The sequence below is a fragment of the Pelmatolapia mariae genome, linkage group LG16_19 (genome assembly GCF_036321145.2).
Source record: "Pelmatolapia mariae isolate MD_Pm_ZW linkage group LG16_19, Pm_UMD_F_2, whole genome shotgun sequence".
In the NCBI taxonomy this organism is placed as follows: domain Eukaryota; kingdom Metazoa; phylum Chordata; class Actinopteri; order Cichliformes; family Cichlidae; genus Pelmatolapia; species Pelmatolapia mariae.
In genome coordinates, this window is record NC_086241.1 from 60,446,278 (window position 1) to 60,473,329 (window position 27,052).

At 39.7% G+C, this 27,052-nt stretch overlaps 2 protein-coding genes across 3 annotated transcripts in view; one reads left to right on the forward strand and one right to left on the reverse strand.

Moving 5' to 3' along the window:
• Window positions 1-372: 372 nt before the first annotated feature.
• paplna (papilin a, proteoglycan-like sulfated glycoprotein) lies at window positions 373-22,478 on the forward strand. Of its 2 annotated transcripts, XM_063498079.1 has the most exons (28): window positions 373-537; window positions 2,574-2,636; window positions 2,717-2,820; window positions 5,785-5,845; window positions 6,167-6,269; window positions 6,431-6,561; window positions 8,238-8,361; window positions 8,532-8,612; window positions 8,690-8,862; window positions 9,370-9,493; window positions 9,597-9,723; window positions 9,901-9,966; window positions 11,645-11,849; window positions 12,684-12,860; window positions 12,953-13,103; window positions 13,319-13,399; window positions 14,191-14,389; window positions 14,557-14,641; window positions 14,753-14,879; window positions 15,427-15,892; window positions 17,282-17,440; window positions 17,535-17,662; window positions 18,569-18,614; window positions 18,779-18,925; window positions 19,324-19,451; window positions 20,444-20,552; window positions 20,993-21,168; window positions 21,811-22,478. In XM_063498079.1, the coding sequence occupies exons 2-28, from the start codon at window positions 2,586-2,588 to the stop codon at window positions 21,987-21,989; spliced, it is 3,708 nt and encodes a 1,235-aa protein (XP_063354149.1). In that variant the 5' UTR covers window positions 373-537; window positions 2,574-2,585; the 3' UTR covers window positions 21,990-22,478. The 2 variants fall into 2 exon arrangements, with proteins under 2 accessions (XP_063354149.1, XP_063354150.1); XM_063498080.1 differs by lacking the exon at window positions 9,901-9,966.
• A 3,216-nt stretch (window positions 22,479-25,694) lies between these two features.
• Window positions 25,695-27,052, reverse strand: part of LOC134645605 (M1-specific T cell receptor beta chain-like) — a 48,056-nt gene continuing 46,698 nt past the window's right edge. Inside the window, exons 5-8 of the mRNA XM_063499106.1 lie at window positions 26,423-26,788; window positions 26,287-26,310; window positions 26,068-26,174; window positions 25,695-25,960 (exon numbers count right to left, since the gene is read on the reverse strand). Coding sequence (XP_063355176.1) covers window positions 25,934-25,960; window positions 26,068-26,174; window positions 26,287-26,310; window positions 26,423-26,788 — 524 coding nt within the window. The 3' untranslated portion in view covers window positions 25,695-25,933. The remainder of the gene's footprint in view (window positions 25,961-26,067; window positions 26,175-26,286; window positions 26,311-26,422; window positions 26,789-27,052) is intronic.

Consider the following 27,052-nt stretch of genomic DNA (forward strand, 5'->3'; position numbering starts at 1 on the left):
CTTCCAGGAAAGATGACTTTGGATGATTACCATGGTGTCACATGTTCGGTATTACATGTTCGGTGGGTACAGTGGGGGAGCATGATAATAACGCGTTTGGTTACAGCAAAGCGGGTCTTTTTCTTTTAGCATTTGCTTGTGGGGAGCCTAGAACAAGCGAACATGCTGATTAACCCTTTTTATTACAGTCTGAAATTAGAGATGGTGAGTAAAATGTACCCTCCTCTGCAGTTAGGGGGGGCTGTAATCGGGCTGGATGAGCTCCTGGTTAAAAGGCGCGGTGATGACGCTGAGGAGGTTTAACCAACGGGACTTTCTCTTCTCCTCGTAGGCTGGGCGCACGGCAGAAAGAAAGAAATAGAGAGGGAGCGAGAGGTTTCCACCCAGATAACTTTCCTCATATATCCAGGACACTGCACCGGACGCATCTTCAGGTCAAAACTCGGAGAGGGAGAAATCAGCTGTCAGGTCTGCTGCGCGCTGCAAGGTCCAACGGGTTGGAACTCCAGGAAAACATTATTAAACCCGCTGAACACGGTGAGGATCCAACATTATTTTACCTGACTTTAAGTTTTTAAAACTAACCTGTTCACGGTCACTGAGTCACTGATAGCGCTCTTGTAAATATCACTGAGGTACCATAGGAAGTAGGATTTATTTTAATAGTATGTTTTATTATTATTATTATTATTTAATATGGAAATAGCACAAATAGGCTAAACTGTTATAATTTTCCCGGCTGATCAGGTGCCTGATGCAGACATTCTTCACCCACAGTACAGAGGACACAAGACACTGCATGCCCTCGCTGACTGGCGAATAATTATTAATTTGGTTGGATAAAAGCATGTAATCGCCCGGGGATAAAGGCTTTATGAGCTGGCACAATAAAAAGGGAGCGAGGCAGGAATCTCATAGGGAACTTCTAAATAGATCAGTGACCGATTATAGTCGGGATCAGTTTACAATCGCTGTTAAAACAACTAAGATTTATTAGCTTAAAACTTTAATCAATAAATATTTGACTCTAGTACTTTGTTTCAGGATACATTAATATGGTGGAATACTTTTAATAAAGCTATAATATAATGATATGAAGTTTTTTTTTATTAGATGTGTTTCTGTGGTGGTATTTCTGTGTTTCTATTTATTTTCGAAAGTGCTTAATTTAGCGAGTTTATTTCTAAATTATTGTTTCTGAACTAATATTTGTAGCTGAACCCACCGAAACAAATGAAAGCAGAAATTCACGATTAATGTGGTTGTTGATGGGTGTAAAATGAATTCATTAAAAAAAAATAGTTAATAGTTATTAAGGAAAAAATGGCAAATCACCCTTGAAGCCAAAAAAATAATAATCAATAAATAAAAATAATAAAAATGTAAATTAAACATTACAGGGTTTGGATCAGAGAAAACATAATTCACTGTGTTTGTATTTTATTAACTATCTTATTAACTCATTCATGAAAACAGTTACCACTCCAGTAGTAAATGACATGACAAGTTTTATGTGGAGGTGCTGGTTTCATCATCAAGGACTGCTGCGGGTCCAGACAGAACAGCCTCAGATTAACCCCACCCAGGCCAATTACCGCATTAAGTTACTCAATTTTGTCCCTATGGCTCAGTAAGTGTTTGTGTATATATGTCTGAGACAGACCAGCTGACACCCTGTATTCTCTTCGCTTGGGCACGGCCATCCTTTTTGTTTTCTTTGTGTCTTTACTGTAAAGTAACTTTCCTTTCAGTTTGGTGGTCATGGCTAAGAGGTCAGGGGTAGTTTGGCAGCTACAGCCAACCCCCTTCTCACTCTCAGAGGGGCAGGAAACATGCAATTTGCCCTGGAAAAAACAAAACAAACAAACAGCCTCTCCACATGCAACAAAGGAAACATTTTAGCTCAGTTAAGCAATTAAGCAATGAGATAGCAGACGGAAATGATAAGGCTGGCGCTTGAAGTGATGGACATCTGATAAAAAGTGTTTTTCCTAAAGAGGTTTTCTTCATGTCCGCATTCTTCCTGTCACTATATGCGCATTTTGGATTGTGAATGTCCAGTTTTAACAATAACTGGAACAACAAGTCATAAATTTGGTGAATATTTTTTCAATAATCACTATTTGGACTAGTGGAAAACATATTAAACTTACTGTTACAGAGGACTAAGAAAAACAGTGCATATCAAAAGATAAGCCAGTAAATGTTTTTGCATTTTGCCAGGTAAAAAACTTTGTAAAAGTCTGTCTGTAAAACTGTCAAAGTACCCAACACTGAAGTACGAGCAGTGCAGAAGCACCACAAACTGATTTATGTACTAGGAAATTTTAGGAAATGCTGCAAGGCAACAAAAATGATGTCTACTGAGTGTCAGCCGGCAGTGTTTTGCTTAGTCTTTTCCCCCTCTTCCTTAGAGCTCTGTTCTGCTTGTGTTAGCCCATTTCTTGTGCGCCTAATCAATTACTGTTTCTCTCTCACTCTTGGCTTGTTTTTGAAAAAGTTTGCTGCATGTGCAGTCATCTTTATTAGTCACAGTGACTAACTCTGGATGCCCTTTAATTCTTTTTTTCCAGGGAATAACGAGGATGCTCCTGCCTTTGGCAATCCTACAGCTGCTCCTGACTCCAGCTCTCATGGTAATTTCCCAGCTAATACAGAAAAGCACTGAGAAAAAAAAGTAATTTTGACAAATTCTGATGTCTAATTTTGCACCCAGGGGCCCAGTGTGGATTACTGGGACTCATGGGGTCCATATGGAGAATGCAGTCGGACTTGTGGCGGTGGTGTGACTGTGAGAACTAGGCGCTGTATTACTCACAGGTAAGTCTTCTGCACATTAACTTTACCCATTTTAATGCATCTTGATGTACATAAATACATGTATAAACTTATAACACACACACACACACACACACACACACACACACACACACACACACACACACACACACACACACACACACACACACACACACACACACACACACACAGAGTTTTTTCCTTTTTGAATAAAGCTAATTGTGAGGTTCACGGGCACAGACTGTGTATTTTTATTGTGAAAGAATGCCTTGAAGTCACGAGGATGTCGGCTTGTCTTACCTCCAAAAACACACTGCAGGGAGGGGCCCTTTAATATTAAAAGGACGTCTCTGTGTTGTGTGTTGTCGTTTGGCTGCTGAAGAGGATCAGGTGGGAAGTGAACATTTCGAGCTGCCATTTTTTTGCTTCAGTAGTGGTTTTAAAAGTCAACATTAAATTTTAGGTTTCCTTTGCGGCACACGTGTTGTTACTTTTAAGTAACACGTACAGTTTTTCTTTAGTTTTTGGACTGGTTTTTAAAGCTTCTCCTCTCACATGTGACTAATATGTAAGCACGCTCCCAGCTTTTCCCGTAAATGTTGCAGTATTGCTGGGGGCCATCTGACATAATGCCATTTGGAAGAAGTACTCAGATCTTTTACAGAGATACAAATATGAGAAAACTGAAGTAAAGATACTATATTACACATAAAACTAGCATTCAAAATTCTACCTGAATATTGGGATCAAACTGCACTGCACATATAAAATTAAACACGCTTGTACAGTTGAGTTGAGTGCATTAAAATTCTGCATTATGATTTTTTTTTAATTAACTGTAGATTTTATTGTTAACTTACTGGCTGAAGGATTTCAAGTGTGTGACAGACTGCTGTGGCAGCACTGACGGATCATTTCATTTTAAGACAAAGAGGTGAATGGCGAGAGTAAATAAGCTATAGTTGAGAATGTAGGCAGGAATGATTGTCTGTCTCTCTGTGTTAGCCTTAGATTGGCAACCTGTCCAGGGTACACCCCGCCTCTCTCCCTTGTGTCACTTCCCCGCTTTGTTTCCTGCATTTCCGCTCTTTTTCTCCAGTGTACCTTACAAAAATAGAGAAAAAAGTCAATCTTAATATAGCCACGCTATAAATAAAACTATCAAAGAGGTTTAAAACAAAAGTCTTCCTATAAAGTAGACGACAGAGTATCTCAGGGACCTATAATTTAGCTTAATATACTGAATACCTTTCTAAAAACAACAAGTCTTATTTTCTTTTGCACAGAAATATTCCCACTAGACAGAACAAGTCTGTGAGGAGCTGTTTTTAACAGGTTTAATTACTTTGTTTTACTTTGTGTCATATTTTGTTGCATTTACCTGACCACAAGCTGTTAGATATGTTGTTTTTATCATACAGTGTTGATATAGCTGTTTGTGCAGCTTCTACATCTCTGTAGAAGCTTGATGGCAGTGTTTTGATGTCTGATGTCTCTTGATGCTTGTTTTCAACATGTTCGTGCAGTCAGCCAGTGAGTCAGAGCCTTATAGTGAGTCTGTAGCCCTTCTTTAGGAAAATGATGAATAATAGGGAAGAGGTCCTACCCATTGCCAGTTAGATGAACTCTGTCATATCTTGTCTGCCAGGCTTGCTGAATCACCCCTTTAAACACAGTGATTTGACAGCTCCCTCTGTGCTTTACAGGAACTCCCACGTCTCACCATACATTCATTTTAGTAAAAAAAAAAAGTACACACATTCATAAGAAAAACAAGCATGATTGGGGTTGTCATTTTGTCAGTCGGGGCTATAATCAGTTTCAATTTTGTGCAATCAATAATTTTGCATGAATAACTGCCACTTTTCCACATTTCTGTTTTGTATCATTTTAAACTGAAAGTAGTGTTTAATGCTGCCAATGTGCTGTTTTCCATTATTAAGTGAAAAGCCGTTGTTTTGACATGTTTTAGTTTCAGTTCAGGTGTGCTGACAGGAGCATGTCTTGTTTTAGGGCTTAAGGCCAGGTACTTTTGAAGGTGACTAAATCATGAATTATCAGCAGTGCTGGAATGGTGAGTGGCGAAACAGTCTGCTATCTTGCAGTTTACTGGCATGTGCACGGATGTCTGTGCAAAGCTAGGGCTTAGCAATGTTGATGTTGAGGCTTCTGCTGTGCTGAGAGGTCATTTTTTTAACAGGTACAGATTAAAGAGGAATGTTGTTTAATGTCAGAGCTGAAACTTGTTATTTCTGCTTGCGCAGACAGTCTCTGCTGTATTTGCGTACATTCATTGCACCTACTCATTAACTGTTTTTGTCTCGCAATGAGAAGCTGTCAAGTTTTAATGAAACTTTACTTGGGAAAGATGTGAGAGAGTTTGATGGGAAGTTAAGGGCAATGACTGTATACTGGATCGTCAGCCCATTTTCAGTTCAGTTCAATTCAATTTTATTTATATAGAGCCAAATCACAACAGCAGTTGACTCAAGGCGCTTTATATTGTAAGGCAGACCCTACAGTAATGCATACAGAGAAAAACCCAACAATCATATGACCCCATATGAGCAAGCACTTTGGTGACAGTGGGAAGGAAAAACTCCCTTTTAATAGGAAGAAACCTCCAGTGAACCAGGCTCAGGGAGGGGCGGCCATGTGCCGCAACCGGTTAGGGTGAGAGAAGGAAGACAAGATAAAGACAGGATTATTTGTGAACATCTTCTTTTAACAGAAAGTCTGTGACACAAATTTAAATGAAGTGGTCATTAAGAAGCACAGAGCATCTAAAGCATCTAAAGAAATGTATCTATGATGTTGTGGAGTGTTTTTAAAGCATAACGAGTAGTAGAAGCAAGGATAAAAGTCAGCCAGGGAGTCTTAGCCTCTTCTACTCTTGTGGAAATTGCTCTCACTATATCGGGCAGATCAGGGTTCATTCATAAAACTATTACGTGAAATGTCATGTTTTATTTTATTTGCACTCAGGGCGGATGGAGGGCACAACTGTGTGGGACCAGACAAGTCATATCGGTCCTGCAACATCCAGGTGATCACATGTGAAACTAATTTGGTTTTAATGGTCAACCTTTTATTTTCATGTATACTTTTATATTTAGATCTCTACATTTTTTTAAATATCAAAGGGCTTTTTTTTAACATGATAACTTGATAGCAATAATCACTATGATGCACTAAAACCTAAGGCAAATCAAAGAACAAATGTGTGTTTCTTTCTTAAAGAAGACATTGTAAATATATTTTTTGATTTTTTTTCTACCCCTTCCAGTTGTTTGATTTTGTATTAAACCTGTAGTTATTTTAGGATTACTGACCTTTGACCTTTGCTGCATCTCCTTATTCAACTCAGGACTGTCCAGAGGGATCCAGGGATTTCCGTGAAGAGCAGTGCTCCCAGTTTGATGGGACAGATTTCCACGGGAAACTCTACAAATGGCTTCCATATTACGGAGGTCAGAAACAAAAACAAAGCTGAGAGTTTGCTTTGACAGTCCATATTTATATATACTATTGACTGAATTTTCTTGTGACATTTGCCAAGCACCCGCTATTTGTCAGCATTTGTATTTCTAAGTTCTTTAAATTGTTAAAATCAGCCTTATTTCTGTGATAGCTGAGAACCCCTGTGAGCTGAACTGCATGCCAAGAGGGGAAAACTTTTTCTACCGCCACCGCAGAGCTGTGATTGATGGTACGCCCTGTCACCCAGGGCGGAGGGATATCTGTGTGGATGGAGTGTGCAGGGTAGGATGCCCCACCAAATATTGCGCACACACTTGCACACACACAAAGAAATTAATATCTGACAGGTGACAAAAACAGAGAGGGTAGGAAGGAGGTTTGTGACATCTAAATGTAATTTTATGTTTTCCAACTTGTCCTGAAAATGTCCTGATGTAAGTTTTTATTACTCCATACTTCTTGAGAAAGAGTATTAATAATTCTAATAATAAGTATTCTTTTCAGTTGATTAGAGATTATGTAAGGGGCAATTTATTGTATTATTTTAAGTGGTAAACTTTCCAAATATGAGTGTACTGTAAGTTCTTTAGTCTCAACATGCTCCTGTTGGCTTCTCCTCAGCACTTACCCCCAGGGCAATCCCTGCTGACATTTTTACCCCGGTTATACCTGACACGAACGTGTGATTTGTATCTGGGGTTTCTATGTGGACAAGAAAACACGTGTTAAAGCAATTTATAATTGCACATAACACAGTTATATGCAGTAGTAATAGCTACATGCAGTGGTTAACGCACAAAAACACACAAAAGATCCCTGGTTTGAGAGCCAGCCTCAATGGGGCACAAGCTAGTCTACTCCTAGTATTGGCCCAAGCCTGGATAAATGGGAGGGTGGTGTCAAATAAAATATGAAAATCCATCTGTTGTAGTGACCTCTTGAGAAACAAGGAGACAGCTAAAAGTACTCCTTGTACTAATGTACTAAATGTAATGTACTAAAAGTACATTACCTGATACTTGCATGCAGAATACGTAGTGACCAGCAGAGGTCAAAATATATTTGGGAAAACATGATTGCTAAAAATATATTGGTTGCAATTTAATAAATGTGTGCATGAACATTTCAATTATAAAGTTAACTAAGTTGCAAGGCACATATTTTGTAGTTCTGCCCTCTGCCCTGCAGGTGGCAGCTCAAATACCATACAGTATGTATAGCATATGCAATTTGGTGCTTACCACACACTAAAGGAATGTGAAGGGCTTTAGAGGTCTTATTTAAAAAATGCAACACATAGCCTGATATGAGTTGCCAGTTAGGTCTAATGAGTTGATTAGTCTGCCCATCCATGATTTGGGGTTTGACGACTTCAAATCTTGGAGTGCAGCATCACTTCGTTAATCAGACAGGACACAATCAGTGGAGCTGAGCAGCAGGATGAAAGATTAGCTTCACTCTGTGGTAACATCAAACACTTCTGCTCTTGTTCTTTTCTCATGCAATTATTGCTGCAACTTTTTCCTCATGAGTAAACCTTGTCAGTTTAACCTCTGACTTCATGTCTCTATCACCTTCCCTGAAGGGAACAGCTGTCCCAAATCCACTATGTTCTCGGGTCTTTATTTATTTATTTTCAATTATTTCACCTCCAATCATGTTTTTCTTCGAACTACACATTTCACAGAAATAATGTTTTAGCACATATATTCTCGGGACATTTGCTCAGCAGATGATTTCTAATCTCTTTCAGTTTATAGTGGAGCAGTGACTTTGTCAGTTATCATACAAAGGCAGGAATTTGACAGGATGAACACATCAAAGTTGAATTAAAATGATGCTATGTGTGCTTGTTTATATCTGCAGAAGACAACCTAAATGACACAGAATAAAGGTTGAGGTGAGCTGGATTTCATCTTCTTTTTTGAACATTTTTTCACAACTTTTCTTTTCATCAGCGTATGGGCTGCGACAACATGCTGGAGTCTCCTCAGCAGGAGGACCACTGTCTGCAGTGTGGGGGTAACGGCCAGTCCTGCTACCGCGTCAAGAACAGCTTCACTGCCCGCGACCTGCCAACTGGTATGATTCACATTTCTAATTTGGTCACACTTACTCCCAAATGATATATATACCTGCCACTCAACCTGGAAGATAAATATCATAAATCAACATTATCTAAATATGTGTCATTTAAATCCTCTCCTGAAGTTTAAACCCCAGTTTCTTCTTTTTTGCCACTTTTATATCAGGCTACAACCAGATGTTCATCATCCCTGTTGGAGCCACCACCATCAGCATCAGAGAGACACATGCCACACGTAACTACCTCGGTAAGTTTGTGTCAGACCTTTTAGAAAACACACTACAAGATGATCAAAAATAATTTACATTTACAACTTCTTTACAGCTATCAAGAATCTACGTGGAGAGTACTATCTCAATGGCCACTGGGTAATTGAGTTTTCCAGAGCCACACCTATCGGCGGCACCATGCTGTACTACCAGAGAGGTGCTGAGGGCGACAGCGTCCCTGAAACCATCATCGGCCGTGGCCCCACCACCGAACCACTTGTTGTTGAGGTAAAAAACAAATGACACTGAAACTGGGATTTTGGTGCACCATTCATGATCAAATAGACTTCACAGGGTTATAAATATGAAACTGTAGAATGCACTCCACACACACAACGGTGCTCACACATGTCAAGTTTGTTGTGGTTCTTATACAACGACCCACAGTCTGGTCTGCGCTGGTCTCAGCTTTCCATCCTCCCCTCTCTCGTCTCCTGCCTCACTAAAAGGGGAAAAAGACTGTCATCAGTCCAAATGCCACCAGCTGTGTTCTCACCTGCCTCGCTGGCACCGCCCCGTTGAGCTCGCTGCACCACTCCTCCCCTGCAGCTGAGCCAGGGACCACACCTCTGCCACAGAAATATATGAGAAACATTTCCACAAAAGAGAAACATTTAGTTTCTTCATGTCATAAGTGTTTGTTTAAAATTTTAAACTTAAGGTAGCGTTTTGGATGTGTGGATAAAAGTAGGAGTTAAAATTAATCAATAAGTATGTTTAACCCTGTTCCCTCAGCTGATCAGCCAGGAGCCCAATCAGGGAGTGGAATATGAATACTACCTTCCAAATGGACGCTCCAGAGAGGGCTACTACTGGAGCTATGGATCCTGGTCTGCTTGCAGCAAAGAGTGTGGATCAGGTTAGACTGCAACTTTTATTTGCTGCCAGCATAATTTTATTTAAAGATTTTTAAACATCCTTGTTTTTGGAAAGTATAATAGCTCCATACCTTCCTTTATCAGGCTACCAGTCTCGTTTGGTCTTCTGTTCAATCGACAATGAGGCCTATCCTGACTATCTCTGTGCTTCTCTGCCGAGGCCACAGAGCAACCGTACATGCAATCCTCAACCATGCCCACAAATCCGCAGGTAAATAATGCTTAAACTTCTCAGATGAAATGTGTTATTTCAGTAAATGTAAGCGAAATTTTAGACGTTTCCAGAGTTTACTTTGCTCCACTCTGAATGAATGAATTTAAAGAGTACTATAAATAACTCCCAGAGCAGCATTTTGACTGTTGTTGGTATGTTATGCCTGTCTGAAAGGATGGCGTACCTGTATCCACCACAGTTGTTGAGATCCTCAAAGAGGCCCAGAGCCTCTGTGTTCAGGTAACCCATGGTCAGCGGTCGTAGAAGAGTTTTAGGTGACTGCAAACACAGGGGGAGGATCAAAATATTAAATGCTTTCACTTATTTCCTTGAAAATATTTTTTTATTAGTTCTCTTAGATCATTTCCATGCTTTCTCTCAAACAAACACTTTTACAACAAATCATTTTTGGCTACATGTCCCTAAAATTGGCCTGAAAATGCCAAAAATGACCAGAAATGTTATAAATGTCGATTGAAAGCGTGATCTCTCCCCCTTTAGAAGTGTTTGACTCTAGTTGAGTCCGTCTTTAGTGCCAAGTCTGTTCTGTCCATGTGAGATAAGGATGAAGGCACGGGTAACTGTCCAGCTCAGAGATCTCTTTCCAACCTTTTAATGACCGTCATTTATCTTAGACAAACATCCAGCACTTTGTACAGTGAGTGATAGATGATTGGATGTAGCATTTCCCCCCCAAAGAGCAAACTCTTCTTTAACATTTAAGCTGTGGCACCTGTGTCTGATTCCTGAGCTGGGCTGCTGCCTGATCTCTTTAGCAAACTGTAAAGCTCTCTGTTCCTGTGCAATATTCTAGCCGATGTGTTGTGAGGCGCTTGGAGGTTAAAGATCGTCATGCAGTGGGTGTTGGGGATTGTGTACTTTTCAGGCTGGGACACAGCAGTAGTGCTAAGTGGTAAATAGTCGCTTTAGTCTACGACTTTCTGGTATTTCCTGCTTTCTTTTCTTTCATGCTGCTGCAGCTTTGAAACCTGAGATGTTTATGTAGCTCAAGTGACTCTAACTGCACCCTCAGTATCCATTAAAGTTAACACCTAAAGCCAGAATCAGTAGATGCTTAATTTGCAGAGATGCGGGGAATTAAATTGCCGTTTATTGCTGCTTTTACTTCTGCCTATGCTTCTAGCAGCCCCATTAGTGCCAGTTCTAACCTATTATAGTGAGAAAAACACTGTCTGAGTTTCATCTGGGATCAGCTGGTGTCTCGACGTCTGTCTCTGAAAGTGTTGTTATCAGTGTGTATGTGTCCAGTAGTTTAGTAGTTTTTCTAGCTGCATGTGAGAGGCTTTGTTCAAACAGCGCAGCCTTTTAAAGGCATTTGGAGGTTTCTTTCCAAACAGCGATTTGCATCAAATATGAAATAATTATTGAATTTGTCAGTCAAAATAAATAAATAAAAAATGCTGATATGTTAACACAAATAGGTTTAGCATGTAGGTCATAGGTCAAGTGATTCTGCTCATTTAAAAAAAAAAAAAGTAAACTAAATGTCTTTGCATTTCTCACTGCTGATGCTGCTGCTAAAACAAGTAATTTAAAATTATAACACTTCTTTCCTGTATTAGTTTATCCATGCATCCAACCAAAAATAAAATTAAAAATGTATACATAATCTACTAAAACTTTTAATTCATTAGCCAAGAATTTTTGGCTAATGGAAGACAAAGAAAAATGTTTACGTTATAGTTAAACTAAAATGTAAAGAACCGGCTCTGAAGAGCAGTGAAGTCAAACTGGACAGTATTTGTTCAACTCATTTGTTTTTCCTGATTTTGGAACGAAACTCTTCCCATCACTCCTCTTGGCTGAAGCTGTGTATGTTGTATGTTCAGCTGTACAGTGTCTATATCAGCAGCAAAGAGAGTGACTCCTGTTTCTTGTCTTTTGGTGGTTTTCTCAGCTGGCAAACTGGGGAGTGGAACGCCTGCTCAGTTACCTGTGGTGGAGGCTCTCAGGTGCGCAGTGTGCAGTGTGTTTCCAATGATGTCTCGGGACCCCGCGTGGTGGAGGATGTCGTTTGTGCCGCTTACGCTGACGCTCCTCCTTCTCTGCAGACCTGCAACATGCAGAAATGTGCTGAGTACCATGTGACTGGATGGAGTGCGGTGAGCAAACTGTAGAACTCTATTTAAGTCCTGGTAAAAGACTTTATAAATAAATTAAATAAAGAAAAAATTCAACCAGCACACAGTAAATGTGTGTCCTCTCTCTTCTACATAACATGTAGAAGTGATGGAAAAGATATCAAGAAAGTAGAACTTTAAGAGCATTCACATTTATCAAGAGAATTTCTGACAGTTTCTGGCCGTTGTGTTGATTACTTTGGAAAAAATAGGCTGCATACTTAAAAGCCTCTGGCCTCTGACTCTGGGAACAAATGTAATATGTTGTGAGAGTGAAGATGGTACTAATTGCAGTCCCTAAACCAGCCTAAACAAAGATTTATACATAAATAATATGTTAATCCAACTAACTACAAAGCAGAGAAGCTGGTTTTAGCTTTACTGAGCTATAATAAACACTGGTATCTAATCTACACTCTGTTAGAGTAATTTGTTTCTAGAAAAAAGTGGCTTACCTCAACTCAGTTCAGTTCAGTTTTTTTTTAATATAGCACCAAATCACCAAAACATAGACCTCAAAGCACTCTCTACTGTAAGATGCCATAGTATTCTGGAAACAGCCTTCTATGAGCAAACCTTGGCGATGGTGGGAAGCAAATACTCCCTCTTAACAGGAAGAAACCTCAGATCAGATTGAAAGTCCTACATGTAAAATTACATGATAAGCACATTTGACTATAAGGTTAAAATACCACACAAACATGTAAGGTTGGGTTATATTTAAAAAGCTTGTCTCCCCCACCTATTTTCATCTTTCTTGGATCTTTATGAAAAAGTGTAATCTATGCACCTGATATATAATCCTTGTGTTTGCAGTGCTCAGTGACCTGTGGTTCAGGTCAGCAGACCAGAGAAGTGACCTGTGTGGGTTCAGATGGTACGAGGCTGGATGAAACATCCTGCAGTGCTTTGCTACGCCCGGCCACTGTCCAACGATGTGAGATGGCCTCCTGCCCCCAACAGATCAGCTGGCACGTAGGAGATTGGGGACTGGTAAACCTGATGCACACATGCAACCAAACAAGGACTCATAAATGTAGTTATAGCAGCTGTATGGGTGAAAAACTCTCTCCATTTTCCCACAGTGCTCTAAGAGTTGTGGATCTGGCTCACGAGAGCGCCAGGTGATCTGCTCTGATCAGGAGAGGAACCTGTACCCTGTGGACCAGTGTAACACCCAGCCCAAACCACTCACAGTGGAGCGCTGCAACGCCCAGCCCTGTTACATCCCACAGGGTGAGCAGATGCTAACTAAGCAAATAAACAATACACCTGTTGTTATTTTATTTCTCAAGTTAAGTTGTTAAATTTCCATTTACTTAATAGACTGCAATCTATAAATACCATGTGCAAACTTACATTTAACATTTTGTGGCTGCTGCCAGTCTTCAGTTAAGTTGCAATTGCATGCTTACACTGTTCTGCGTTTGTTTTATCCACACTTTGTGCAGTCGTCCCCAGCATTCAGGACCCACGGGGACATGACAGCACTCAGATTGGCTTCCAGCCTTATGTGCCAGATCACGCAACAGGTTAGACTCTACCTCTCAAAGGCATCTCATAATCACATCAGCATTGAAAATAAGCTAGTACGTAAGCATTTTTAGCTACGTAGTTACGCAGAAAGTAAACAAAAAGCTCAATGTGACTAAAGGTAACATCTTGTCAGCTAGTTATTAACAATTAAAACTACCAAAACATACCATCTTCTTATTATGGTTGGAGCATTAAAAGCTAATTGTAGGTGTGATTGCCCTTCTGTTGCTCAGCATCCCCTCTTCTCTGCTGATATAACTCCTGTCACTTTGTCCCCAGCAACCCCTCCGCCCCCCTTCATCCCCATTCAGCCTGTCCCAGCACTAATTATCTGGGCCTGATTGACATGTTTTTATGGTTCCATGGGCATTGTTGGCCTGATTAAAATATTTCCGAAGCACTGAAGTGTGCTAGTGCTGGCAGTGACGTTTCTGGCATTTTCAGCATCATGTGCTGTCCCAGTGGTCCAGGATTTTTAAGTTTGACATCTTGTGTGTTTATTTCCCTTCAGATTGTTTCGTCTGATTGCTGATCGTGATTTCTTTTATAATTTCCTCTGCTTTGTTAGCCCATAAACAAAAGGAGTATGGATTTTTTTTGTTCTTCAGCATCCTGTACAGACTCACTGTGTGGTCTCAAACACAATGACAGACTCTATTGTTTATTCAACCGATGTGTGAACGTCCCTGTTGCTTGTATGGTGTTGTCTTGTGAAACATGGTGAACTATGGGGTCTGTTTTGCATGTACAATTAGTGAATTCACCGCTCACTTGGCTTTGCCTGTAGCCCGCAGGCCTGAGACAAGAGATCCAACCCAGACGAATACAGTCTACGACCCTCACAGCTTCGCCCCGGCTCTCCACTGCAGCCAGTCTTATTATGGCTGCTGCTCAGATGGGCATACTTCAGCCAGAGGCCCCCAGGGTCTGGGTTGCCCATCAGCTCCAGCTCCCTTTCCTGTCCCAACATCCTGCATTCAGACCAGGTATCCACCTGCACTCTGTCATTGCGCTGCAGTTGAGGTCATATGCAGAGACTTTTTTTAGGTCGTTGACTTGGTTACTAACCAGGGACTATGTGGCATTATACGTGACCAGAAGCTCAAACTTTTAATACCAACTGTTCTTGCTCTCTTCCTGTTCTGTGTGTCAGTTATGGCTGCTGTGAAGATGGTGTGACGGCTGCTCAGGGCCCCAATAAGGAAGGCTGTGCGGAGTATGTGAACCCTGCACCAACTGTAAGCAAAAGCACACAAAAGTCTGAATGAATGAAACATTAGTCAAATGTCAGTCAAATTATTTAAAGAATGGGAAAATATTGCCTTATTTCATGTGTCATGCCTTTTCAGGTTACACCTTCTCTCCCTACTGAGAATGCAGTAGAATGCCGCACCACCACCTATGGCTGCTGCTATGACCGCACCACACCTGCAGGAGGACCCAATGGGGAGGGCTGCCCCAATCCTCCAAATTATAGTAAGTTTTCTAAACTCAATGAAGAGAAATCTTTTTTATTTTTATATTATTTCCAGTTAAAATATAATTTTGTGCTGTTGGTTACTGAGATGCTCCAATTTAGAGGTCACTCTAACAGTCACTTTTATCCAGTTGATCTAGATCACCTGCATCTCGTGGGCATGATTGATATCATGGCCATGATGGTGTTGTAGCAACTGGCAGTAATAATATGAGAAGAAATAATCAGACAGAGAAACAAAAAAAAATGGTATGCAGCAGAGGATGCTTACTGAATACAAAACATGGGAGTTGTTTTTCATGGCTAACCCCTCAGGCCCCATAGTGCTGTAGTAAGAAAACCGACTATAAACAAATATGTGACTGCAGTAAACTGTAACATTTTAGTAGTAATACTGAACACAAACATTCAAATTATACTTGATAAAAATACTATAATATTGTTTTTCCTCTGTATTTGCACAATACATCTATGCAAGACAGCCCTGTTTGAGAAAATGCTTGACAATGACAAACAGCTGATCTGCATTGTGTTGTCTTTGTGCAGTTGAGCGATCAATCTGCTCCCTGCCCCGTGCTGCTGGCTTCTGCAGCAGTTGGGTGTCCCGGTACCACTTCGATGTGATCTCCTCCAAATGTGTGCACTTCTGGTATGGAGGATGCCACGGCAACAGCAATAACTTCATGACCCTAGCAGAGTGCAAACGGGCATGTCCACGACCTGCACCCAGCCGGCAGGCCCCACAGCCTGCAGCTCCCTCTGGAGAGTCTACAAGAACCGCAGCTGGAGAACACAGCACGACTGGAGCAGAGACCTCAGCTGGGCGAGGATCTACAACAGATGGGCGGTCACGCAACATGGGGAGGATTTTTATAGTCCAGCGTGGCTCGACCAGCAGCACCGGCACACAGGCTACAAGTGCAGCCACTAATGCCCACAGAGGTAGAGTCTACCTGCGGGTACGCCGGCCTTCACATGGCACAGCTGCACAGCACACCGGCCCAGCTGCGAGGTAAGATCCCGAAGACCCAGGGAGAGCAGTGAAAAGCTAACCCTACCCGATCCAACCCCACCACTACCAGTACTGGCCTCGTAATGCTGTTCAGAGCCTGCTTATCCCTGCTGAAGGAGACCCAGTTCACTCTACCCTGCAGGGCCAAAGAGTGGGCTATAGGAGATGGAAACACAATCAAAAGACAAATCATGTGCCTCATTCACCCATCCTGGAAATATGATGGTGGAGCTGATGTTGTATAATTATTCCCAACATGAAGCAACCAAAATCATATATAAGCAAATGATATTTTATGCAATCCAAATTTTTAACTTTCTTTAGTAAAATCTATCAGGGAACAAAACAGAGAACATTAGCTAACTTAGTCTTACCCTCCATGTGGTTAAGCTCTCACTCTGACACAGCAGATGTAGGGTGTGTCATTTTCCTGTAACATCTGGTGTAACAAAGCACACCTCTGATCACACCCAACCTCACCCACAAGTAAATCAGGCTGTGTGCTTCCCAGCCTGGTGTTGAGTTTCAACAGCCTTTCCCATTTTTCCTGGATTGTGTCCAACAAAATACTTGATGTACTGTGCTTCTGTGTAACATGCTGTCTTTGTAGACTCTTTCGATGCTCATATAATCTAAACTCTTGCTTTATAATGAAGCCACAGCTCTTTCCAGCTCCACAGACTCTCACTCTCACGCCTGCTTATGTCGCAACACCTCATTTCTTCCTTTAACCTCAACCAAATCAGGAGGAAGTCACCAGACCTCACACACCTTATATGGACATCAACGCTGTTTAGTGCTTCTGGGACTCACTGCTCTCTGTCAGTCATTATTGTCGGTGCTTATTTGTGCATGCTACCTCTCTGTGTCAGTAACCACCATCACGTTTGGGCTTTGGTATCTTCACCTAAATGTCATGAAATCAAACTAATAAAAATTCTGCTGTGATAATTCAGTCATCCTATGTGTGTCGTCCCTAAATCTCTCTTTCTTGTTTAGATGGTATTAGATTTTGATTTCTTTAGTGGTGTTTGGGTACTTTACGTGGAAGTTGTCCTTGTCTCCTTTGTATGTTAGTAGTATTTTTGTATTTGGGTTTGTGGTTTTTTTTTGTTTTTTTTTTTTTTGCACTGTTTGTCTCGTCACTTTTTGGGCTGCATGTGGATTTCTCTTCTCTGAGCTATATCTGACAAACTCTTAAAGCCAGGTTGTGGGCACTCTTTATGCTTGCTTTGGTGGCTGCTAATAAAAGTACCAGAAGTGGAGCATAAAGTGACTTCTTCTTCTTCTTCTTCTTTTGTCCTTTTCCTTTCACATTTCCTTCTTCCTGTTCTTTTCTCCTTTGTTTTCTTTCTGTTTCCTTTCCTTTTATCCCTCCCTATTCTTCAGCTTGACTCTGGGAGGAGTAACGATTGATAAGACCGACCCATCCACAGTCGAGGCTTTAGTTGGCCAGACAGTTGTGCTGCCCTGCCGAGTCAGCCCTCCACCTTCCTCCACCGTTGTCGTGGAGTGGAGGAGGGATGGTATACCTCTATCAACTCACAGGTATGTAGAGAAACATACTCAGTGACTTAATTTGCATTCAAGTTGTTTTTCTGTTACTGTTTTTAATTGTTATCTATCTTTTAATTACATCTAGGCATCACCAACAGCCCAATGGCTCTCTGTTAGTAGGTCCTGTCTCTAAGCTGGACTCTGGCTGGTTCCTGTGTGTGGCCACTCGAGAACGAGAGAGAGACCACCGCTACATTTACCTGGCTGTTTCAGGTAATTACATTTTAGCCACAACCTTTATGGTCAAAACAAAACTGGTAGGTTCACTTGCAGATAATTATATCTGAAGTTAAGTAAGTTAAGATACCAAGTAGTGGAAGAATTTGGAAAACATTACTATGACAGTCCAAACAAACTGATATGTGGGACATGATCTGAATTTCATATTCTTATAGTTGATGTCAACAGAGTGACTTTTGCTGACAAAGGGGAAATGGCATATTTTGGAAGAGGCTCAGAGTGATAAAGAGCTTTTAATCGATAAGCATTTTTGAGGGAGGTGATCTTTAAAGGCTTTTATCTGAAGTCTTCATTTGGTGGTATGTCTCTGATTTCAGACCTCTGCTGTTATACATATCCACAGACTAGATGGCATTGCAATTCATTGCAATTTCCAGGCCATTCCATTGGGAATCAATTCAAGCCTGGAAAAAGTAAAATCTACCTGAAGAAATGTTTCAAAGTTCCTAAATGGGGGTCTTAATTGAGAATCTGTGTGAAATTACATCCTATATATGCTATAGAGTCTGTGTGAATGTAACATTTTGCTTCAATAAGAAGACAAAAGTTGTAAAAATTTGCACCTGATTGTAAAGGGGTCAGTTGGGAGGCAATGGCTGATTTTTCATGGAATGGCGTTCTCACACCCTGATATACAATCAGCTAATTGGGGCTGGATTCGGTCAAACCGCTAAGTTGACCGACTTTGACCCCAATTAGTCTGTCACATGAACATGTAGAAAGTTTGGGGTAAAGCTCTGATGTCATAGGTTGTGTCAGAACATGCTGATCTTGCAAAGTCACTTGGTGTTTATGCAATGACACTGTGCAAGTGCTCACTCTGTGTGTTGAATGTTTGCAATCATTCATATGTGCTTGTGTTTGTGTATTCGGCCACAGAGGGACCATTTCCTACCTCGCTTCCCAGAGACGGTCCATTTGCAAGGTGAGAAGAATATCTGTGGATCTGTGCACCTAAAGATGGTTATTTACTGTTTCTGTAGATATTAAGAGCCCGGGCACATCAGGAAACCTCACTATTCTGATTTATTTTTGACAGAAGAAATAAATCACTTCACATTATCTTTGCTTCCCTGTAATTTCTGTCAGGTTCAGTATTGATCGCTCAAGCTCAGCCCAGGTGGAAATGCGAGCAGGACAAACTGCCAGACTGCCCTGCACTGTTGTCCCTTCCTCAGCTCGGCAGTCTGTCAGCATTGGGTGGACTAAAGATGGACAGATAATCAGTGACCCCAGGTAATAAGTGAAGAAATTCACAAAATTATGAACCTTTTATTAAAATCTTTTAAAAACATTGCTAGCTGTGAAAGTTCTTTGATTTTATCCATGGTTCTTACTATTACTATTAGTATTTTTATTTTTGAGATCTATTACCTCTGTGATGTCAGTTAGCATAGCTCAGTTATTTAGTCCACTTTATATATAAATCTGATTCAAGCTGAACTTTGGAGTCTAAAGAAAATAACCTGATCTGTCTTTATCCATGTGAGGTTATTTGGTATAAACCAGCTTGGTATAAACTGCCCTGGTTTGCCTGTTAGGGTCTCGGCCATTTGTCATTTTAAACCATAAAGATGAGTCATTTACGAAGAAGTCAGTGTAAACTGGGGTCCTGTCTGATGGCTGCGCTGCAGGTTTACTCAGCATTCAGATGGCACCCTGATCATCGGCCCTCTGAAGTCTGACGACTCCGGTGTCTACACATGTACAGCCTCCAACCAGCAGCAGCTGGAGCAGCGACAGCTGCAGCTCAGAGTCCAGCGTGAGTTTTATTCACAGCCTCATCATTTTTTTAAACATGTACAATTTGGATGCTTGTGTGCAATAGGTAGCTTATTGTGACTGCAAGACTGAAAAATGAGACTGCAGTTTCAGATAATCACCAGCAGAGATCAGTAAATGTCACTGACTGCATGATTCTCTCTCTGCTTGCGCTGTTCAAACACAATGAACAGTGCTGAAATAGAGAGTGTGTGAGTGTGTGTTAATAGACATAAACTTTAGCAGAAATCTCATAGAAATATAGTTAAAAACTAAATTATTATTATTTTATGATATAAAACCAAAGACATCTTAAATCTAACACATACTGTAAACAGATATGTTTCCTTTCCATTCAATGCATTCCCGACTGTGTGGAAACACCAAATAAACACTCATGCAGTTTATATGCTCCAGACCATGAACATATTATTCCTAAATTTACATTCCTGAGATTTTACAGCTGAGTTGATCACGTAATAAAGAAATCTATTTCTTTGTCAGACCAGTAAACATGTGAAATAAGTGTTATAAGGAAGTAAGGCTGTGTAGTTTATTTAACCTCTTAAGCCCCAAGCCTACCTGATCTCCTGCCTTTTGCCCCCGTATCAGGGGGCGTTGGGGCTTAAGAGGTTAAAAACAACAATTATACATCAGATAGTAAACAAATATAAAACTGGAGTGTGATTATTATTGCATATGAAACATTATTGAACATTACTGTTCATGAAACATTATTGTTAATATTTTGCCTACTTTTTTGGTCTTTCAGTTTACAGTATGCACTGGGTGTAAAAGGATAAAACTAAGCAGTTTTTTTTCTGTTTAATTTAAGTAATTGTTGACCAGTTTTATTTTGGGATGTTGTTTTTGTTATTGCCTTTAAAAAAAAAAATACTCTACCCATAGGGCAGCACCCAGGATTAAACTGTAAAAACTTAGTGTAAGGAAAAAGTGACATTAATGATCTTTTCTCTTGGTTTCTTTGTCCAGCTGATCTGAAAATCACTACAGCTCCCAATAACATCCAAGTGTCAGAAGGCAGCACGGGCATGCTTCCCTGTGTGGTGTCAGGAGACGATGTCAATATAGGCTGGTCAAGGTGAAAAATGACATTGTTATTATTTTATTAGACATCATTAAGAATAAGTGGAAGAGATGCATGAAACATCTGTTAAACTGTCTGATTTTAGGTTATAAAGCATTCAAAAAGAATCCCCAATAAAAGTAAAAATGACCCAGAAAAATACACCCTATAACTTTAAAGACTTAAATGTTAAATAAGGTGATATTTGTCTACAAAAATATATATAAATCCAGTTCTTGTTGTCATCAACACTGACATTATTTAAACTTTCATGGCCCTAAAATCCAGAAATAAAGCCATGAGTTGTATTTCTGTTACTTACTTTCTGTTAGTTACAGAGCACACCTGCATTAATATAAGCATTAAAAAGAGTGAACTGATTTTTAATTTAAGTGCCTACTGAATGCATTTAAATAATGTACCTAAACCTTTCCTGTTGCTCTCTTTAAATACAGAAATGGTGTACCGGTGCGTCCAGATGGGCGCAACATCCTCTTGTCTTCTGACGGCAGCCTGATCCTTAATAATGTCAAGCCTTCTGATCAGGGCACGTACACCTGCAACGCTTACACCGGCATTTACTCTGTGAGCGCCACAGCTGAAGTAAAGGTCATTAAAGAAACACAGCAAGGTGAGAACGCTAAATCAGCTCAGACCTGTACCTGTTATCTGCACTGCAGAGGGAATGTAGAAAAACTGAACTTGGAACTGATTTATTTATTCTCCACGATATCATCATGTATTTTTTTTTTTTTAGCTTGAGTTTAAACAATCATTTTGCTTTAACCCTTTTAATTCAAGTGTATCATATTTTATATGTGAGTGACCTTGAGTTTTTCTGATTTCTGCATCACCAGTGTGACTTTTCCACCTGAAAAAAACAACATAAACTGCACGATACATTTTTAAGAAATCAATTGCAGAAAAATGACTGAATATTATCTACATTTTAACAGATTAAAATGATTTAAATTAATTTGATATATGCAAATTAATATTTAATAAATTTTTATTTCATCATAAGCACTCTATTTTAAAAAGAAATGGAATTTTCTAGCAAATATTTCATGGCTCAGGCTTTAAATTTTAATGTTGCTGTTTTTTAGATTTAACAATACATTTTATATGACATAATAAACAAGAAAGCTGTTTAATGCAGAGAACAAACAATTACAAATAAAGTGTAGAACCATAAAAAGTGTTATATGTAGCTTGATTAATCTGTTTTACTTATATTTATGTGACTCTGACCCTGTCTACTGTGCTGTTGCAGGCGTTGACGTCCCGCCAGAATGTGTGGACCAGCCTGAGCTCGCCAACTGTGAGCTGATAGTTTACGCCCGACTTTGCTCCAACTCATACTACTCCAGTTTCTGCTGTGCCAGCTGCACCAGGCATTCACAGAAGAAACGACAGGTTTGGTCGACCAGGTTAAAGCCACAGAGGGTGTAAAAAAATATGTGATGTGTGGTGGTGGACACTGGGGTGGGATCTGAATTCCCATTTAGATTCTAAAAAAAACCCAAGCTGTTGACTGTGAGCTGCTGCATTTGCCAAAAGGACTCAAAAAACCCTGACCAGATTGCAATATTGAATTACATTTCTGTACAATCTTAAAAAAGGGACAGATCACTGTAGATGCACAGTAGTTAAAGCTACAAAGTAAGTGGTGTTCAGGGAATCTTATGGAACGATAAAAGATGGGCCTTAAAATATAACGCAAACCTGTAAAGTCTGAATGTGATGAGACGATGAACTCGTTCTTACTCTACCACACCTTTAAAATGAGTTATGCTCTCACTTGATCTATATGTTCTCTGTTTTTTGAGAATCATGATGATAATAACTCTTATATGTTATTAAAAAAGGGGAAATTACTTTTTTTCATGCCAGTAAATCACTGATACAAGGCTGCACTCATTGCTGCTTCTGTATCATATAATGAAACTTTACAAGACTTTTCCACTATTTTTTTATTTCTATGTAATTATTTGACAATAAAGGTCATATTTTGATAAAAACTTGGGTTGACTTCAATGACTGTACGTTATACACGTGTGCTGAATTGTTCCAGTTTCTACCACAAGGTGTCGCCCAACATGAGAAGCACAGTTTCTCATTCACTTGATGGAAACTGAATATGAACGTAACTGAACCTTCACTGGAAAATAATTCAGTGACATCTCTAAATTCATTAGAGATGTTTTTCCACTGCATATTGCAGTATCTACTCCAACCGTCCAGTCAAGCAATGTCTAACAGTAAGCATAAACATTGAGATGAACATTTGTAACATCTCTCAGCAATCAGCTTTTTTTGCTCTTGTGTTGTTTTCATAAACATAATTTAACCACTTACATTCTAGCTTTAAGATGGATTTGCTGACTCTACAAACAAAACAATCTTTAGCCAACTATCAGTATTTAATCTCCTCGCCGTGGCGTATATTTGTGGAGCATTCTCTTTATATCTTATATATTTTTTAGTACAGTTATGAGCTATAGTACGGCACATCTGGTTTAGACAGACAATAAACGGTATAGTGTAATATTTTACTTAATGTAGCCATTTTTAAAAATAAACTCATTGTTTAATAATCTTTATATTTACAGTTCAGGTTCAAGGCTTTGCACATTAGGATGTTATAAAAAATAATCTGTCCCTTTCCCTAAGATTACGGAAATACAGCCTCAGACAAACATCATGTTATATCATGTTATTATTTAACAAAAAGTGAGCCAACATGAAGAGGTAGTTTGTGAACTGACCAATTACAAGTGTGAGCTCCTTTATAAATGCAGACATTTAGGAAGTTTGCTGGTCTGGAGCGTTCTGGTGCTGATCTGAGACAAGCTGCCCTTCAGTTTGGGAAAATTTATGAGGTAATTTACAGACAATCTGAAATCCATCATGCTACAGTGACGAGACAATACATTTGCCGATCTTCCCAGCAGTGGAAGTCCCAGCAACTTGACTCCAAGATCATTCTGTAATACACAGAGAAACTGGGGAAAAAAGAGCTTCATTTCAGACTCTACAGGCCTCAGTTAGCAGGTTAAATGTAAAGTTCATGACAGTTTAATGAGAGTAAAACTGAATAAGTATACCATATTTTGAAGAGCTACTAGGAGAAAGCCTCTTCTCTCTAAAAACAACATGGCAGCATGGCTTAGGTTTGCAACGTTCAACTTGAACCAACTGCACAGCACTGGAATGCACAGGATCACATATGATTAAAGCCAAACACAGCATATCAACATAAACACCTCATATCAACTGCCAGATACAGTGGTGGGGGGGGAGAGAATTTGGGCTAGTTTTGCAGCCACAACACGTGAGTACCTTACAGTCATTAAGTTGACCATGGACTGCTCTGTATACCAAAGTATTCTGAAGTCAAATGTGAGGCCATATGAGGGACAGCTAAAGCTTGGTTGAAAATGGATAATATAAAAGAACAATAATCTCAAGCACAGCAGCAAATCTACAGCAGAAAGACTGAAAAAGAGAATAAGTGGTGCTGGAATGGCCGGGATAAAGTCCAGACTTCAACCTGAGTGAAATGTTGTGCCTTAAGAGAGCTGTACATAACAAATGACTGAAAAGCTCAATGAATTGAAGCAATACTGTAAAGAAAAGTGAGCTAAAAATTCATCTACAGTGATGCATTTTGGCTTAAATTTAGTGTAATAATTTATGTTTTGTTACCGGCTTATAAGACCTGGTACACACTGGCTAATTTTTTTTATGTGCTTCTTTTTGTCATGTCTGTACCCATCAGCTGTGATTGTGTTTTTAAGACGAAAAACCCAAACACTGGCTCTTTTCTTTATGAGCTCCACACATGTGAGGTTTAAATTAACAGCTTATACAGTCATTTAAGGATCACATGCAGGGGAAGCTAAAATAATTTTCCTAACAGGTGGCAGATGTGCAACATCTCTGTTGCTGCTTCACAGACTATGCTTCCTGTTTATTTGACTTCAGGACAAGAAAACATGTTTTTAAGGAAGCAACCAGGGAAAGCAGAATGTGACAGTTTGAACAGAGTCCTGTAAAAAGGCCAGATTATCTTTTGAATGCAGTCCCACACAAACCTTTATCTTATAGTTATATACACATGTGTACATTTTAACACTGTCAGTTATGTTTGCAAATGAGCTGCTGATATTTGCCTGAAGTTCTGTGGCTTCCCCCAAGTCTGATTTTATCTGGTGCAAAATGTTGTGCCAGATCACTGCAAACAGCTTTTGCATAATATATGACACTGTTTTTGTACAATGCGCAACTTCAGTTGACACAGAAATGGAAGTTTTTCCATCTGTTTGCTCATAGATGTGCAGAGCGGGGGGGGTGCAAAGCTGCAGGTGCACACAGCGAGCCGGAGGTTGTGGTAAAGTGAAGGTTGCACCTCCGCCGTTTCTCAGCACGGAGAGCAAGCTGCAGGCTGCTCTGTGACCACATCCTCTCCTCTGCTGTTGCACTCTCCTCTGCAGGGTTTAATGCCCTGGTTTATCTTTCTCACCCACAGCAGCTTTGACCTTCTTCAGTACACAGATGAAATGCTGATTTCCTGTTATGGGTTAGACTCGTGTTCTTATTTTGCTACAGAGAGTGTTTGAACTAAAGAAAGATATTCTTTGTTTAAGAAAAGAATGCATGTTGTCACACACTGTTTGTGTTTGTGGAAAAGGTGACTCAAAAAGATAATTGATTTCCAAGAAAAGTAAAGAAAATTACTGGATGAAATTTAAATTTACTAGTAGATTTTACCAGACACTTTTTAGTCATCGGTTTTCTGAATGGAAAATCCTGTTATGAGTAAAATTAACCATCTTAAGAAGTTCTCCTGAGGTGAGATGTTTCAAGATTATGGGGGAGAAAATAGAAGACTTCTCAGAAAACAGGCTAGTTGATGAAAAATACATTTTACAGTATCTCTGGAAAAACTTGAGATGTAAAACCAGAGAAAGGCGATGATATTCTTTCGTTTGAGCAAATTACACATTATTATTCACCTGTCTCATCCTATCTTTTTCAAATTAAGTAATAGTGTTTGATATTATGATATGAAGACTGACTCACAGATTTAAAAAGTATTTCCAGGGCAAACTACACAAGAACAAGACAGCTTTAAAATAATCTAACATACTTTTATTAAGAAGAAAATGAAGTTACAAACAGAAATCTCTTTGTGTCTAAAGAAATTGACATCAGTCTATTTGAAAGGCAGTTATTAATTACATAAAGACAAATAAGCAAATAAAAATCAAGAGCAGAACTTGAACAGGTGATTAACATTGTGCTTTAACAATAGACTATGTTTGTGAACGATATTTACAGAGAGCAAGGTAACTCATGTCCCAGAGTTATTTTTTGAGGCTTCAGCTCAGCTCTCAGTACTTCTGCTTTCCACCAAAACGCTGCAAAACATAGAAAGAACACAGAGAGTAATAAGTCATTTGTGTTACTGTTATTATTATAGAGAGAGACAGTTCAGTTCATCAGAAGTGGTAAGATTTGGACAAACCTGAAGCTTCCACACCAAAAATCCAACGAAAGCTCCATAGGCACAGCTCTTGACAGTAAGCACGCTGTAGACGACCTTGAAATTTTGTGTAGTTGTCAAATACTTCTCTGTAAAGGAGTAAAGAAGAAATATTCAGTGAAACAACACAGCTTCTATATTTCCAAGTGATGACAATCATGCTAGAACTGATTCACTGAAGGAATAATCTGCAATATTTACCTCTTGACATAGACGTTGTCTTGGCTGTTTGAAAAAGAAGAAATTATTAGTTCACAACAGATGACTGAAATATTAGAAGATTTGCATATAATATGTGCATATAAGAGCAAGACGATTAAGTTGCACAAGAATTTACCTGTAACTCCTTCAATAGATTTTGGATAATCTGTATATACACTGCCATTGAAGAAATTGACAACGCATTTAAAGGTATTGTCAGGATTTTCCCATTGTTTGGCATAGACTCTCAGCCTGCTGGTGATTTTGTACACAGTCTTGTCGTTGTCATCTTTTCCTTCACGCGCAGCTTCATCTGTTGCCACACCATCAGTGACATTTTTCTCGTTCATTTGCCAATACACTTCGACATGGTCAGGGTAGAAACCAGAGGCCACACAGACGAGGGTCTTCTTCCTTTTTTTGTCTTTGCTGTTTCTGCACTCACCGTCTGAAGGTCTCAGTATTTGTACTTCTTGTGGTGGAGTGGCGGTACGGTCTTTTTCTGCAAGGACAAAGGACAAAGAAGAATCACATTAACACACATGACTAAAACTGCCTTTAGATCTACAACAAATGTAAGACACCCAAGTCTCATGCACATGCCAGGCAAACATAAACATTAACGCACAAAAACATCCAGGAGAACTTTTTTTCCACACATATTAACACAAAGGATGAACTTAGATTACAAAACTTGCATTTTCTTTATTACAAAATTATTGCGGTGATCTTACCCAGAACTGTTAGCTTGGTTCCCTCTCCAAAA